This window comes from Sceloporus undulatus, chromosome 1 (genome assembly GCF_019175285.1).
Source record: "Sceloporus undulatus isolate JIND9_A2432 ecotype Alabama chromosome 1, SceUnd_v1.1, whole genome shotgun sequence".
NCBI classification, from domain to species: domain Eukaryota; kingdom Metazoa; phylum Chordata; class Lepidosauria; order Squamata; family Phrynosomatidae; genus Sceloporus; species Sceloporus undulatus.
In genome coordinates, this window is record NC_056522.1 from 35,872,172 (window position 1) to 35,887,399 (window position 15,228).

The 15,228-nt window shown below is 41.6% G+C and overlaps 1 protein-coding gene across 5 annotated transcripts in view; it reads left to right on the forward strand.

Annotated features, from left to right (window-relative positions):
- Window positions 1–15,228, forward strand: part of RPS6KC1 (ribosomal protein S6 kinase C1) — a 179,880-nt gene that overhangs the window by 52,524 nt on the left and 112,128 nt on the right. For all 5 annotated transcript variants that reach the window (XM_042445857.1, XM_042445884.1, XM_042445867.1 and 2 more), the window contains 3 exons: window positions 4,079–4,172; window positions 6,358–6,414; window positions 7,837–8,199. In XM_042445857.1, the coding sequence (XP_042301791.1) occupies window positions 4,079–4,172; window positions 6,358–6,414; window positions 7,837–8,199 (514 nt within the window). The remainder of the gene's footprint in view (window positions 1–4,078; window positions 4,173–6,357; window positions 6,415–7,836; window positions 8,200–15,228) is intronic.

Here is a 15,228-nt window from a genome sequence, read left to right on the forward strand (position 1 = left end):
GGAACAAAAAAGTTTTAAGCCCCTTTTTGAAGTATTCCAGGGAGGTGGCTGAGCAGAGCTCGTTCGGAAGTGAGTTCCAGAGGATGGGGCCAGAGATAGAAAAGGCCCTCTGAGTGGTGGTAGAATATCTTGCCTCTGGGACACGTAACAATTGCTTCCCAGCAGATCTGAGTGTGCGGGGCGGAATGTATGGGGAGAGGCGGTCCTCCAAGTACCCTGGGCCCAAGCCATATAGGGCTTTATAGGTAATAACCAACACCTTGTATTGTGCCCGGAAGCGAATAGGCAGCCAATGGAGATTTTTCAGAATTGGTGTTAAGTGACTGGTCCTGGAAGAGCCAGTGACCAGTCTCGCTGCCATGTTTTGAACCAACTTAAGCTTCCGAGTATGGTACAAGGGTTGCCCCATGTAGAGCACGTTACAGAAATCCAAACGAGAGGTTACCGGAGCATGTACTACCGTTTCAAGGTCCGCCCGGCCCAGGTAGGGTCGCAGCTGGCGTATCAGCCTAAGCTGATAACAAGTGCTCCTGACCGTCGCATCCACCTGGGATGTATGATGGAGCGACGAGCCCAGAAGCACCCCCAGACTGCGAGCTGAGTCCTTCACGGGGAGCGTGATCCCGTTCAGGACAGGTGGACAAACAACCATTCCCGGGCCAGGATAACCTATCACAAGCACTTCTGTTTTCTCTGGATTCAAACTGAGTCTGTTTTCCCTCATCCAGCCCATTACCGACTCCAGACAGGCATCCAGAGGAGAGATGCCATCCCTGGTCACTGCAGCAGCCGGAGGCACAGAGAAGACTATCTGGGTGTCATCAGCGTACTGATAACACCGCGCCCCGTGTCTCCGGATGATCTCACCCAGCGGTTTCATGTAAATGTTGAATAGCATGGGGGACAGAATGGCTCCCTGAGGGACACCAGATGTAAGTGCCCTCCTATTGGAGCACACGTCCCCCAGCTGCACCATGTGGGACCGACCCGAGAGGTAGGAATGGAACCACTGGAGCACAGTGCCACCAATTCCCAACTCTCTCAGGCGTCCCAGAAGGATACCATGGTCAATGGTATCGAAAGCCGCTGAGATGTCTAAGAGCACTAACAGGGACACGCTACCCCTGTCCATGCCCAGACGGAGATCATTGACCAGGACGACCATGGCAGTCTCAACCCTGTAGCCTGCCCGGAAGCCGGTTTGAAATGGGTCTAGAAAATCAGTTTCATCCAAGATCGATTGAAGCTGGATGGCAACCGCCCTCTTGATCACCTTCCCTAGAAATGGCAATAGCGATACTGGCCGATAATTATTATGCATCAAGGGGTCAAGGGAGGGCTTCTTTAACAATGGTTTTACGATAGCCATTTTCAAATTAGATGGAAATTGTCCATCCCTGAATGATGTGTTTATTATTCGGCGTAACAAGGTAGTTACCACTGATCCCCCCTGAGCCGCTAGCCATGAGGGACAGGGATCGAGAGAGCAGGTTGTCCTCCTAACACTTCTAAGGATCTTGTCCACATCCTCGGTACTTACAGACTCAAAGTGATCCAGTCTAATTGAATCCACGGAAGCTCTGGAGACCTCTACACTGGTTTCTGACCCAACAATGGCATCGAGATCAGCCCTTATCCGAGAGGTTTTATCCGCAAAGAAGTTGTTAAATTGGTCACAGCAGGCCTTAGATGGTTCCAAAATAGGGTTCAGGGAGGAGGGAAGCTGCGTAAGTTCCCTCACTACTCTGAACAGCTCTGCTGGACGCGACTCCGCGGACGCGATACGCGCAGCATAGAATGAGTTCTTTGCTGCGTCTATCGCCTCTCCATAGTCCTCCAAAAGGGAAGCTAGGAGAGCCTTGTTGGCTAAGTGCTGGTGTCTCCGCCATTTGCGCTCTAGTCAAACAATGCACTTTGCACACTAAGGTTGCTGTGAGTCAGGGATGGTGGGAGTTGTAGTCCCACACCTAGAGGGCCATGGGTCCCTCTACTTCTGTGCTAAGCAAGGAAACAGTGCACATGTAACTGAATTGGACAGTAATGAAATACCGTTATGAGCAAAGCAATTATTCCTCCATAGCATTAAGTAGGTCAGGAGATCTTGATGTTTTGTATATCACTTAGTATATTTTACACAGCAGTATGAGCAGGGCTGCGAATAACTGGCTCTCTTATAAGTCTCCCATTTATAGGATCACTATAAGTTAAAGCTAACTTGATGATACGGAACAACATCAAGAGATTCTGTGATGGAGCCCAGGAAGAAATTGATAACAGGATTGTTTGCTAATAATAGGTGACTAGAACAAGAAAGTAGGAAGCAAGGAAGAATAAAAAGTGCAAGAAGATTCAGATTAGGCAAAAGAAATGAAGCAGCAAAATGACTGATAGAATATTGAGAGGCCATCTATTCATTGCAAATATATTCTTATACACATGGATATCACCAAATGGTCAATACAAAAATCAGATAGACTACATGATTGGAAGCAAAAGATGGAGAAGCCATTCTTGCGCCCAAAACTAGACCAGGTGCTGACTGTGACACAGATCATAAAGTATTTATATCAAAAATTAGAGTAGAGCTGCAGAAAAACACCAAACCAGTCATGATACCAAAATATATTTTGAGCAACATCTCTACAGAATTTACAGACAGTGTAAGAAATATGTGGAGTTGAAGGCTTTCATGGCTGGCATCCATAGTTTTTTGTGGGTTTTTGGACTATGTGGCCATGTTCTAGAACTGGTGAAACGTCAGGAAGAAACTCTTCTAGAACATGGCCACATAGCCCGAAAACCCCATAAAAAACAATGTAAGAAATAGACTTGCATTATTAAGCATAACTGAAAGGGAATCAAAAGAACTATGGTTAAAACTCAGGGACTTGGGGGCAAACAGACAAGCAGGAAGGTGCAGCTTGAAGCAGCCTCTTCTGAAGATGGATTGGGACCATGGCAACCAAACATGGTCCTTGAAGCTGACCATCTGCCTTGAAGCTGACCAAAAAGGAGTGGATTCGACCCACTCCTTTTTTGGCTGGAAAAAAAGCCAGCTTTCTGTGCCCTGTTTCAAGATGTTCCAGAGGTGTGCATCATGTAAATGCCACACTGTTGGAGCATCTTGAAGCTGCCTGTGTTGATGATGCCCAGAAATGTTTTTTTCCCCTGCCTGTCTGTTCAGGCTTTTTGTCAAGGAAGAGTACAGAAAAACACTATCGGTGCCCAAAAAGAAAGAAGAAACAATGGATAACAGATGGAACATTGCAAGCAGTAAAGGAAAGACAAAAAGCAAAAGTAAAGGGAGAGAGGAATAAAATCAGAACCGTGAATGAAACTGTTCAAGGACCAGTCTGTAAGGACAAAGAGAAATACTGTTTGACAGTGGAACACACTCCCTTGGAGTCTGGTAGGGTCTCCTCCTTTGGAGGTTTTTAAACAGAGGCTGGATGGCCTTATGTTGGGGGTTGTTTGCATGGCAGGGGGTTGGACTGGATGTCCCTTGAGGTCTCTTCCAACTCTATGATTCTGTGAAGACTCAGTCAGAGAGGTCACAGTCCTGAAAAGACTTAAGCAGAGCAGTGAAACATGGGTCTTGGAGATGTCTCATCCACATGAGTTGAGGCTGACATTAACAACAACAACAACAACATTTGCTCCATGGTGATAGACTAACTTTCCTTCCAGAGAAAGGTCTTGTGCATGTGGCAATGGCCTGAAACAGATGGGCAGACGGGGGTGGCTTCGTGGCATTTACCCGAGGCTGCCCAAGGCAGCCCAAATCCAGCTCCAAAAGGAGCAGATCTTTTCCATTCCTATTTGGAACCTTGGGAAGAGGCGTCCTTGGGGCCGTAGCATGTTTTTGGTGCAGCCCAGGGCGATTGGGCTTGGCCATGCCAACATAAGGCCATCCAACACATTCATTCTGAATAGGAAGAATCTAGAACTTTGGATCATTTTCTAAGCCTTCATCATCTGGTCACTTTTCTTATTGCTCCCTTCCCAAAAATGAAAGGTGAACAAATTCACAGTAAATAAGTGGAATGATAATATCTCTTGTCTGTTTCTCTCTTTCTAGGATGGAGAAGTACATGAAGGGTCTGAGCTGATTGGCCCTGCAGAACCTCTTTTAGATTCTCTGACAGACAGCTTATCTATCTGCAGTTCTGAAGGTTGGAATTTGCCTTGTTTTGTAATCTTTCTCACCACAGCAAATAATATGCTGAGTGGTAGGATGGTCAAGAAATTAAACGTATATTTTGTTATCTTTATTTCCTCTAGATGGCAGCATTAGCATTTAATCTATATTTTTTTTATTCATGCAAGCATCTGAAATTTCTCAAAGCCATTAAATGGGAAGACATCTTCTCATCTTCCAAAGTTGTCTTTTTCTATATAGGATAAAGCCTATTACATTGATACTTATTCAGATTATTTGTGGAGTTTTCCCTCTAGAAGATCCTTTTTAGCACAGCAATTTTATTTATTCATTTACTGTATTTCTGTATTTCACTGTCATTCAAAGACATAGCTGTGTTAGTCTGGAAAATCAGTATGCAAAGGGATCTTCCAGCACCTTTGAGACTAACTGAAAGTTAGATGTTGGTAGTATGAGCTTTCGTATTGTTGAGCCTATTTCCTCAGATGCATGTGGGATTTCATAGGCTGGGAGCAGCCACCGAGCAGGCCCTCTCCCTTGTTCGCACAAAATGAGCCTGAGAAGGTAGTGTGATAGAGCAGAGGGCCTCTCCAGCTGATTTTAAAACCCTAATGGGTTTATACAGGGAAATACAGTCCTTGAAATAATCTGGACCCAAATCTTATACTGTATAACTTTTAAGTTATATGCATTTTCAGATTATTTTTTTCACAGAATGAAACATATTTTTGTGTATAGTTTTCATTAAATTGCATACCTTTGTGTGATTTTTAAAATATAGTTCACATTTTCTTTCTGGTGAAGTGCTGCAAGCTTCAAATATTTATGAATCTTGATAGAAAACATACTTCTAGAATTTTTTTATGTTCTGGAAGTATAGGTTTGGTAAATTCTCAATGAAATGAAAACTGAATTTATTTTTCATATGTTATTAAAGCCAGCAATTCTGTGACATTTTAAAAACTGAAAGGCTAAAAAAAGACTTGTTACTGGAAATGTGGCAATATTGGTAGGAGGTGAACCTCCTTGGAGATAATTCAATAAATGAGGCATCACCACTGAAAATTGCTCTCTTAAGTATTTTACTGGCTTATATCATTTGAAGAAGGGTTTCAGAAAGGCCTCAGATCTGGACCATGGAATCCAGATATGTATATCATGGAATAATCTAATATAAGGAAAGAGTTATCCTTCAGGCAGACCCTTAACTATAAAGGTACTACCCACTGAACTCAGTGGAACCTTTTGCAAGTAAACATACATAGATACTGCTGCAAGTCTATAGTTTAAATGGTTTATTTACTACAGCTCTTGGAATTTCTCAGACTGCGTTTGAAGTGCTTAAAATATCCCAGTATCTTTCAGTATCACAGATACATTTAATATATTGTTTTGTAAATCTTCAAGTCGCTTCTGACTTACGGTTATCCTATATTGGGGTTTTCTTGGCAAGACTTATTCAGAGAGGGGTTGCCTTTGCCTTCCTCTGAGACTGTGAAAGTATGACTTGTCCAAGGTCACCCAGTGGGTTTCTATGACTGAATGGGTATTTGAACCCTGGTCACCAGAGTCATAATCCAGCACTCAAACCGCTACACCATGCTGGCACCTAGTAAAGCTTTAACCAACAGTGCTTAAGCCTTTTTTCACAAGGTTGATTTTACTTTACTCTTATTAGTGAATTCTCAGCTGTTAATCATGTAATGATGAACACAAGGTGAAAAACTTGCACATTTAAGGAGGGCAACCTGCAAAAGATGACAAAGCCCAGATGGAGTCAGTTTACCTGCTGTGGGTTGACACAACCCATTTGATCAAATATCTTGCTTTTTCTTTTGTTCCTCTCTTTGCAAACCTTCATGGTTTGGATCGTATTGCTTGTAAATTTGTTGCTTTATTATCTATCACACCTGATATGGCAAGAACAGATTAATACTGAGGCTCATGACTTCAACAATTGGTTGAGGCCTTTAGAATACGGATAGCCTGGACTTTATGAATTTAATATATACTGTATATATTTCTTTGTAATATGCATTCATCTGTCAGTCTTTCCTTTTTTGATTCTGAGCTGCAATAGATATCTTGTCCAACTTCTTCCTGACTTTAATTAGTATAATCTCAGTACTTGTTCTCATTTATAAAAAAATCATCAACTTTCTTTCCACGTACTCTCTCTCTTTTCTTTGTTTTTGAAGCTCGGAAGGATGTTGGCGTCCTTGATGATGTTACACATAGCCAATCAGAATATGGAGGTAAGAATAAATGGAATGAATTGGGAAGTCCTTGAATGTTTCTTTCTTCTAGGGTTTAATGCAAACAGGGCAATTGTGGCATTTCTTGTCGCTTCAGAGATGAGCTGAAACCTTGAACTGCACTCCACGCAGTGGAGTTTCTTTTGACTAAGCACATAACCTGGAGCCAGTTTTGTAACTGACAAGACGCCCACACGAAAATGGTGTTTTGTCACCAGTGTCCTTCAGCACTGAAATCTTAACACTTGAAACAGTAGTCCTTCACAGGGTGCCTATTGTGGGAGTAAAACTTGAAGGAACTTTGATGATGAGGGAGAGCTACACAATGGAAATGAGTTGAAGCAAGGCTGAGCTTTAAAAATTGATTTAGGAGTATCTTTTGGTTGTTCTTGGTTCTTGGTTTGATGACTGCTTGTTTGTCTGTTCTTCCTTCTAAGAGAGCTTTGGACTGTAAACCTTCTACTGATGTATCTGGAGCCCAGTTTTTAAAAACTACACAGCAGTTTAGGGTGTTGAAGGTGCCTCACATACATCCTCTCAGGTCATCCTTAATGCTGACCCTTAAGTTGGTGTTATCACTGCTAGATAGTATTGCAGATTGGTATGGGTGTGGGAAGACTGGGCGAGAGCAGGCTTGCTTTTAACACAAATATAGAAAGCTGCTTTTATTTATCCATATTGCTGTAATACAGATTGAGCTCCCTTGAGTCTCTGGAATTCTGAAATCCAAAATACTCTAAAATCCAAAACATTTTTCAAGGGTGGCTGAGATAATGACATCTTGCTTTCTTGTGGTTCAATGTACACAAATTTTGTTCTATGCACAACATTACAGTGGGCCCTTGGTATCTGCTGGGGTTTGGTTCCAGGACTCCCCTATAGATAACAAAAGCTGTGGATGTTCAAGTCCCATTGAATACAGTGGCATAGCAAAATGGTGTCCCTTGTATAATAGGACAAATTGAATGTTTCCTTTTTTGAATGTATACGTTTAAAAATATTTTCAAACGGTGGATGCTTGAATCCATGGATAAAAAATCTGTGGTTACAGAAGACTAACTGTATTAAATGTATATCTAAAATTATTTTCAGGCCATGTATATAAGGTGTATATGAAATACAAATGTATTTTGTGTTTAGACTTGGGTCCCATCTCCAAGATATCACATTAAGTATATACAAATATTCCAAAATCTGAAAAAAATCAAAAAGCCAGAACACTTCTGATCCCAACCATTTCAGATAAGGGAGACTCAACTGTGTGGTGTGGAGGCTGGGGCATGTAAAAATAGGTGGAGGATGGATGCAGCCACAGGCCAATTGTATGATACCACTAGTTTAAGAGATTCTATCTCAGAATAAGAAGGCTGGACTAGAGGAGTTTTTAGTGTACTATGACTCCATTCTTCTTTTACTCTTCAGGTTTCTCCAGTGACAGTGACTTAATTTCTTTGACTGTGGATGTGGACTCTCTTGCTGAGTTAGATGATGGAATGGCATCTAACCAGAATTCTCCCAGTCGATCCCTTGGCCTCAGCTTTACCTCTGAACCTCCAGCACAAGCCTCTGCCTTTTCAGATCACGAATGGAGCAAACCTGATGGTGAGAGAGAAAGCCGTGGTCTGTTTACTGGGAGCTTAAAGGCTAGGCTTGGCAGGAGAGACTACCTGGACAAAGCAGGGGAGCTGATAAAGCTGGCCTTAAAGAAGGAAGAAGAAGAAGACTATGAGGCTGCCTATGGTTTTTACAGGAAAGGAGTGGACCTGCTCCTGGAAGGTGTTCAAGGTATGATCTATTTCTTACTTTTTTTTTTTTGCTGTTCTGAAAGCTGCTTTTTAGTGCATTTAAGCCTATATCAGCAAAAATATTCACAATCATTTGCCTCCCACCAAGCAGAAATGTTTGCATCTTCATCATGTTGATAGATGTTAGCCTGTCTCCAAGCTTGGAAATGTCAGGTTTTTTTAGACTACAGCTCCCAGAGTCCTTCAGTGAACCAGGGTCATTGAGCAGACTTTCTAGGGAATTTTCAAAGTTGTAGTTAACAACATTTTTTTCCAGAGCTTGAGTTCTCTCATAGTATGTACTTTTTTCCTAAATAAAACACCAGAACTTGCTCCACTGGTAAAACATGCCTGGGTTTAGAACCTATAGCTGTTTCACTGCTCATTTTGTATAGCCATTTCCCATGGCTGATTTTTTCCCATGCCATGTGATAAAACAAGCTATGAGAAATTTGGTTCCAGAGAGCTGACCTTCCAGACACCACAGACAGTGTAGAATATACCTTATATACTCAACTATAAGTCAATCTCGTGTATAAGTCAAGGGAACATTTTATGGCCAAAATAATGGATTGTGACATGAACTGTGGATAAGTTGAGGGTAAAACTGAGGGGCGTGTAACAAAGGATGTAAAGGACAAAACAAAAGGAAAACACCACTTCCCTTCTTCCTTCTCCCTCTCTGGACTTCTCCTGACTACCAAACACCACTTCTTTGGTGCTGGAGGAGAAGATTTTGTATTATTTTGTATTTTGTACTATCTTGTATTATTATCTATTGTTTTATATGTATTTTATAGCATGTATGCCATTGGCAGGTTTCATTTTTAGCAATTTTATTGTTTGTGTGTACAGTGCTGTGTAAATCTACAGCGATATATATATATATATATATATATATATATATATATGGTTTTAACATGGGATTGAGAAGGGAAGAAAAGTGGAGGGAAATGGTTGTTCCATGGTGAGAGAGATCCAGAGGAGGAGGAGGATGAGAAGGGAAGGTTTTAACATCTGATTGAAAGGGGAATCATCCCTTTCACACAGAGAGACACAATCCCTTCCTCAACAGCTCTTTCAGAAATCACTGCTGAGGCACAGAGAGTGGAGCATCAGGGTGGAACATCTATCAGGACCTTTCTAAACAGTATTACTGTATTGACCCGTATATAAGTCCATCCAGGATTTTAGGGTCAATTTTTGGGCATATATTTTTTCACAAAATTTAGGATAGGGTCACCATAGGTTGTAGCTGACTTGAAGGCACATGAAAACAGTGCGATAAGAAATTAATATGCATTCATGTTAATTAGAAAACCTTCTATGTCACTGACATGTATGAGGCTTCAGATGGTTTTATTCCCTTTATTCTTGAGACTTGAGAAAAGTATATTCTTGCTTTCTCAAAACATGAACAAAAGGGGACTTATTTCCCCCCCCCTCCTACACCGCTCTTTACAATTTTATTACATTGATGTGACATTAAAAATAAAAAGCATGCAAATGTCGATGTAGTGGTGGTTGAAACTGACAATAAAATTGCAGATCTGTATTATTACCACTTGGTGGCACCAAGCAAGTATGATTTGATGCTCTCAAATTTCAGTGGCAGCTTACAGGGAGGGAAAAAGTAAGTAGGAAAAAAATTCCTCTGCTATTTTACTTTTGCCTTGTTAATGGCTTGTTATATCTATGGATTTGAGAACACTCTACTTCCAGTTTCAGAACTCCCCCCATTCCTTTTTACTCTGTTTATGTCATATTCCTGTTGTAGTTTTTAATCAGAAGTTAACATCAAGCTTGTTTAGTAGTTGAATTCTGAAGAAGCATCTCATGCATGTTTAAAGTTTCTGTAATAAAAAGAGATCAGTTTTCATATCCTCCTGAATGAATTGCACAATGACTGATGCTTGCATCTGAAAGGAGCTGAAGGGGTCTAGGATAGTAGGATACATGTTCACTGCCATTTAACTTCCCAGCTCCTGCTTGGCTTGTCTGTACTTCTGTGAGGTTTGCATTTGATTCATTGTGATAGTTTGGTATTAACTGGATTCCATAGCGGCAACATCGTAGTTTGACACTTTTACACAGATTGGTATCAAGTATTGTCTTTGTAGCTCAATGAACATTTATTGTTATGGTGTATGGAATTCTGTTAGCCTTTGGGGAATCTTCATGCCTTTCACCAGTTAATACAAGAGTGGTAGAGTTTTTATGCTCTTAGCTGGAGGCTCTGTGTACTGTAGTGTGGCTTAGTAAGGTTCATTTGGTTTGGATATGGAGAAGAACCTTCTCTGTTGTGGCTCCTACAATTTAGGATGGTCTTTCCATTGAGATTGGGCAGATTGTTGGGTATTTCTTTCATCAGACAAAGACTGATTTCTTTTCTTAGGCATTTTTCTGATTACTAAGATTTTTGTTATTTCTGTATTTAATGAATTAATTTTAATGATGTCTAGTGATGTTATTATTGTTGTTTAATTATTTCTAGCAATTGGTTTGATCATATCTGTACTTACTGTAAATCACTGTGATCTTTTTAAAATGAAAAGTAGAGTGAAATGTTTTTAAACAAATTAAATAACATTTTAATACTCTATCTGTCAAATGAAAGAAAATAGTGTAAAGTGAGAAACAAATCTGAGATACTGCCAGAGCTTGACATTCCCCCTCCCCAATATTAATGCAGTGGTACCTCGGGTTACGAAATTAATTCGTTCCGCGGCTAATTTCGTAACCCGAAAAACCTTCGTAACCTGAATTGCCATAGGCGCTAATGGAAAAAAATAGCTCTCTGCTGCCCTCCGGTGGCGAAATAGCGCCGAGGTTTTTTCGTAACCCGAAAAAACCTTCGTAAGCCGAAACAATAAATCCCTATGGGATTTTTTCGTATCCCGAAAAATTCGTAAGCTGGGTAATTCGTATCCCAGGGTACCACTGTGTTTGATTCAATGTGAGCTGCTGCATAGGAAAATTGTTTGAAGGTGTGCGTGGAAACATAGAAAGCTGCCATATACTGCCAGACTATTTGTTAATTGAGCCTAGGGATGCCATATCCCGCCTGGGGGCGGGACTTTCCCGGTTTGGCCCCGCCCCCGGGACACCCCCCCTGCGACGGATGCCAGGCAGGGAAAGGAGCCTCACATGAGCGAGGCCCGTTCCCTGCTTGGCCTCCTCCGCCGAGGGAGGCGGCCTGGCTCTGCTCCCTCTTTCCCGGCCTCTGTGAAGGCCAAGCCTCCACAGAGGCCGGGAAAGGGAGCAGATTCCTTCTCCGCTTGGGCTCCGTGAACGGAGCCCAAGCGGAGAAGGAATCCTCGCTGAGCGGAGGGATTCTTTTCCCCTTGGGCTCAGTTGGCAAAAACGGAGCCCAAGGGGAAAAGAATGCCTCCCTGGAGGCGGATTCCTTCTCCGGAGCCAGCGCAGAAGGAATCCTCCCCTCAGTGAGGCTCTTTATTCAAATGTAGGACCCCCCCAAAAAAAAGGTCCTACATTTGAAAATTTTGTCCTACATTTGTCCCGGTTTGGAGGTCCTGACTAATGGCAACCCTAATTGAGCCTCATATTATTTACTCTGACAGGCAGCAGCTTTTTGCGTTCTTTCTATCAATTGCTGTGTGAATGTTTTATTTGGACCTGGGATGTTTTCTGCCAGTGGGCTACAGTCTGTTTCCTTAATATGCTTTTGTTACAGATTGATATTTTGAATTGTAATAGATGTTAGGTGTGTTCATTGCACTTGCATATTAAATACTACAGGTGTGCACTGATCACAAGATTTGGTCAAACTTGGTGATTCCAAAACTGGCCTAGTTTGGCTTGGACTGTTTTGAAGATCCAAAATTTAGGTCACCACCCACTGACTATCATTAGAAATCACCTTTTTTATAACCTTTGTAACCTTTTTTCTGTATGGGAGTAGTAGCCCCTGAGAAGCAAAATATGACTATCAGATTTCTGACAAATGGATATTTTGTGTTATACCTTTAAATTTGATATACATTTTAAAAAAATTAAACTGCCAAGAATATATTTATTTCATGGCAGAATGGGAAGAAATGTGTAGTCATAGTTCCTTCTTTTGAAGACATCAGGTGCTATTAGGTTCAGGGATTGTTGTACAATGGCAGCCTACATTTTGATAGTATTTAAAAGAAGACACATTTTACCCCCAATTCTGAGTGTGCACCATTGTTCTCAAATTGTTGGAAATGATAAATTTAATTCAAAGAATAAAACCTGTACAATTTTCCATGTATAGCTGTTACATTTTGTAAAAGGGGATTGGCTTCCTGTTCCATCTTTAAGTAATTTTATTTTGACAGTTTATGTGAAAATGGAGCACATAATAGTGGTAGCCCCAAGGTAAGAAAACTTTCAAAGTTTCAGGAAGATGGGTGCAGGAATGAGGGAGTTAAGTGAACTGAAAACCAGTTCAAGGCTTTTAAAAAAGTGACTCTTGGTGGCATTGATTGAATGGATGTTAGAGAAAGGACTCAGGCAAAGGCTTGAGGTTGGAAAAATTCCTTACTTTTCCTTTATCATAAGGGCAGTGGGATGTCGGGGGTGTGCTGTATTTTTTAATACAGGCATTCTCCTCTTTTTAAAGACTCCTTTTTTGGATGTTCAGTTGTTTCCCTATCTAAATTATAGCCACGTACTGCACTTTTGACCCAGGTCTGCGCCACTATTCTATGTGCTGTTCTCCCCCTCCCCCATCAACTTGGTGCCAGTCAATTTCACTTTTTGACAGTGTTTTGGTCCCTAACCTGTAGGATAACCGGGGACTTCCTCTATGTGTTAATATGTACTGAATTTGTTTTTAAATAGTTTTTGTGAGTTTTTCGGGCTATGTGGCCATGTTCTAGAAGAGTTTATTCTTGACGTTTCGCCAGCATCTGGCATCTTCACTTTTTAATTGTTTTAAATTAATATTTTTATCGGATTAGTTGTTTAATGCTTTTTAAACATTTGTACTATATATTGTTTTAGGTGTTTTGGTTTCACTTGTATTGTAAGTTGCTTTGGGTCCCATACTGAGAGAAAGGTGGGTTATAAATTCATTCATTCATTCAGTCAGTCAATAAAAAAGTTTTGACTCATGACCAGTGTGATGGGGGGATTCTGGAAGCAGCAATCCTGAAAGTTCTGTTTCTGAGCTCTGGCAAAAGCAGTGTAGGCGATGTTGGCAGCGGAGTAGAGGGAATGGAATGCACAGTGCTCTGTGAGTGTTCAGGAGGACAGTAGCAGGTATATATTGGGTGGAGAGGAAGCAGGCAATCTTTGGCCTGTTACAGACTGCCAAAATAAAGCTACTTCGGGTTTTTTTTTGGAGGTATGGTATTTAAATGATGCATGCATCCTAAGAATCTGGAAGCTGCACCAAAAGCTGCACTCCGGTGCTTCGAAATGGAGTGTGGCTTTGGTGCGACCTCCGGACTCTTAGGACCCATGCATCATTCAAATAGCATACCTCCAAAGAGACACGAAGCAGCTTTATTTTGGCAGTCTGTAACAGGCCACAGAGGCAGCTGTCCAGAGCTAAATGCTGCACTTACCAGGTAGGTGCATGCTCCCTAATCACAAATAGGAGTCTTGTATTTGTGGAGCACAAGATGAGATGTTCTCTTAGGCTGACTGGGAATGAATTGCTAGATGGGTAGACAGTGGAGGTAGGTGATGGGACCTCACAGACCAAGGAGTTGAGGACAGACTTACAGAGATAAGTGAGTGTCTAACTTCACCAGATCGAAAACAGTCCCTGTGATGGTGAGAGGGACCACACTACAAAGTGACAAAGGTATGCCAGGAGTTCTACCTGAAGCATCTACACCAATCTCATTTTGATTAGTCAACTCTCCTTACCCATGGATTATTTATCCGCAAACTCAACCATCCACAATTTGAAAATATTGGAAAAAAAATGTAGATTCCAACAAGCAAACTTTGATTTTGCCATTTTCTACAAGAGACACAATTTCACTATGCCGTTGTATTTAATGGCACTTGAGCATCCATAGATTTTGGTATCCATGGGGACTCCTGGAGCCAAATCCCAGTAGATACCAAGGTCCACTGTACTGTAATGTATTCTATGTGAGGCTGCATTTGGAAACTTTTTAGAAACTTCAGCAGGTCCAAAATGCTGTGACCTGACTACTGACTGGGACTGATTATAGGGAACATATTAACTCCTTTGTTGAAATAGCTCCACTGGTTACTGGCCTGTTTCCAGGCAGAATTCAAAGTACTACTACTTATGACCATACTATCTGAAAGACCGTATCTCTGTGTATGAGCTAGCTTGAATTTTAGGATCAGCAGGAGAGGGCTTTCTCTCAGTCCCAGTACCATCACAGTCACATTTAGTGAGGATCAGCAGGAGAGAGCCCTCTCAGTCGTGGCCCCCAAGATGTAGAACTCCCTTCCATATGAGGTTTCGATGGCCTCAACCCTGCTGTCTTTTTCCTGGTATGAAAATACCTTTTTATTTAGGCAGGCCTTTGGTTTTTAACTATTTGCACCAGATGAAACTTTTAATAGGACATGCTTTGCCTCTTCTATTATGTTTTAAATGTGTTTTTTTTTCAAAACTATTTAACTTGTGTGTTTATAAGCAGTAAAAAAAAAGAGAGAGATTGATAAAGGTAGATAGGTAGGGAGCTCAGAGAGTAAGATGCACTCTGCTTGCCAGGTGGGCACAGTCTGGATGGCAAGCAGGATTGGTGTGGTAAGCAGCATCTGGTTTGCCAAGGGTTTTAGGTAGAGAGACCTAGGTTTGCAGGAGGCTGGTAAGCTGAGGCAGCTGGTGATGGTTGGCAGGCTGGAAGAGAGAGGTGGCAGCTGGGCATGGAGGAGGCTGGCAACATGAACAGACAGTGGAGAGTATCAAATGCCAGGAGCAAGGAAGCTTTAAACCTGTGAGCCAACATCTCTAGGATACCACTTTGTTTTGGCATCAGATGCGTCAACAGTGTGATGCAGCAGCTAAAAAGGCCAATGTGATTCTAAGCTGCATCAATAGAACTAT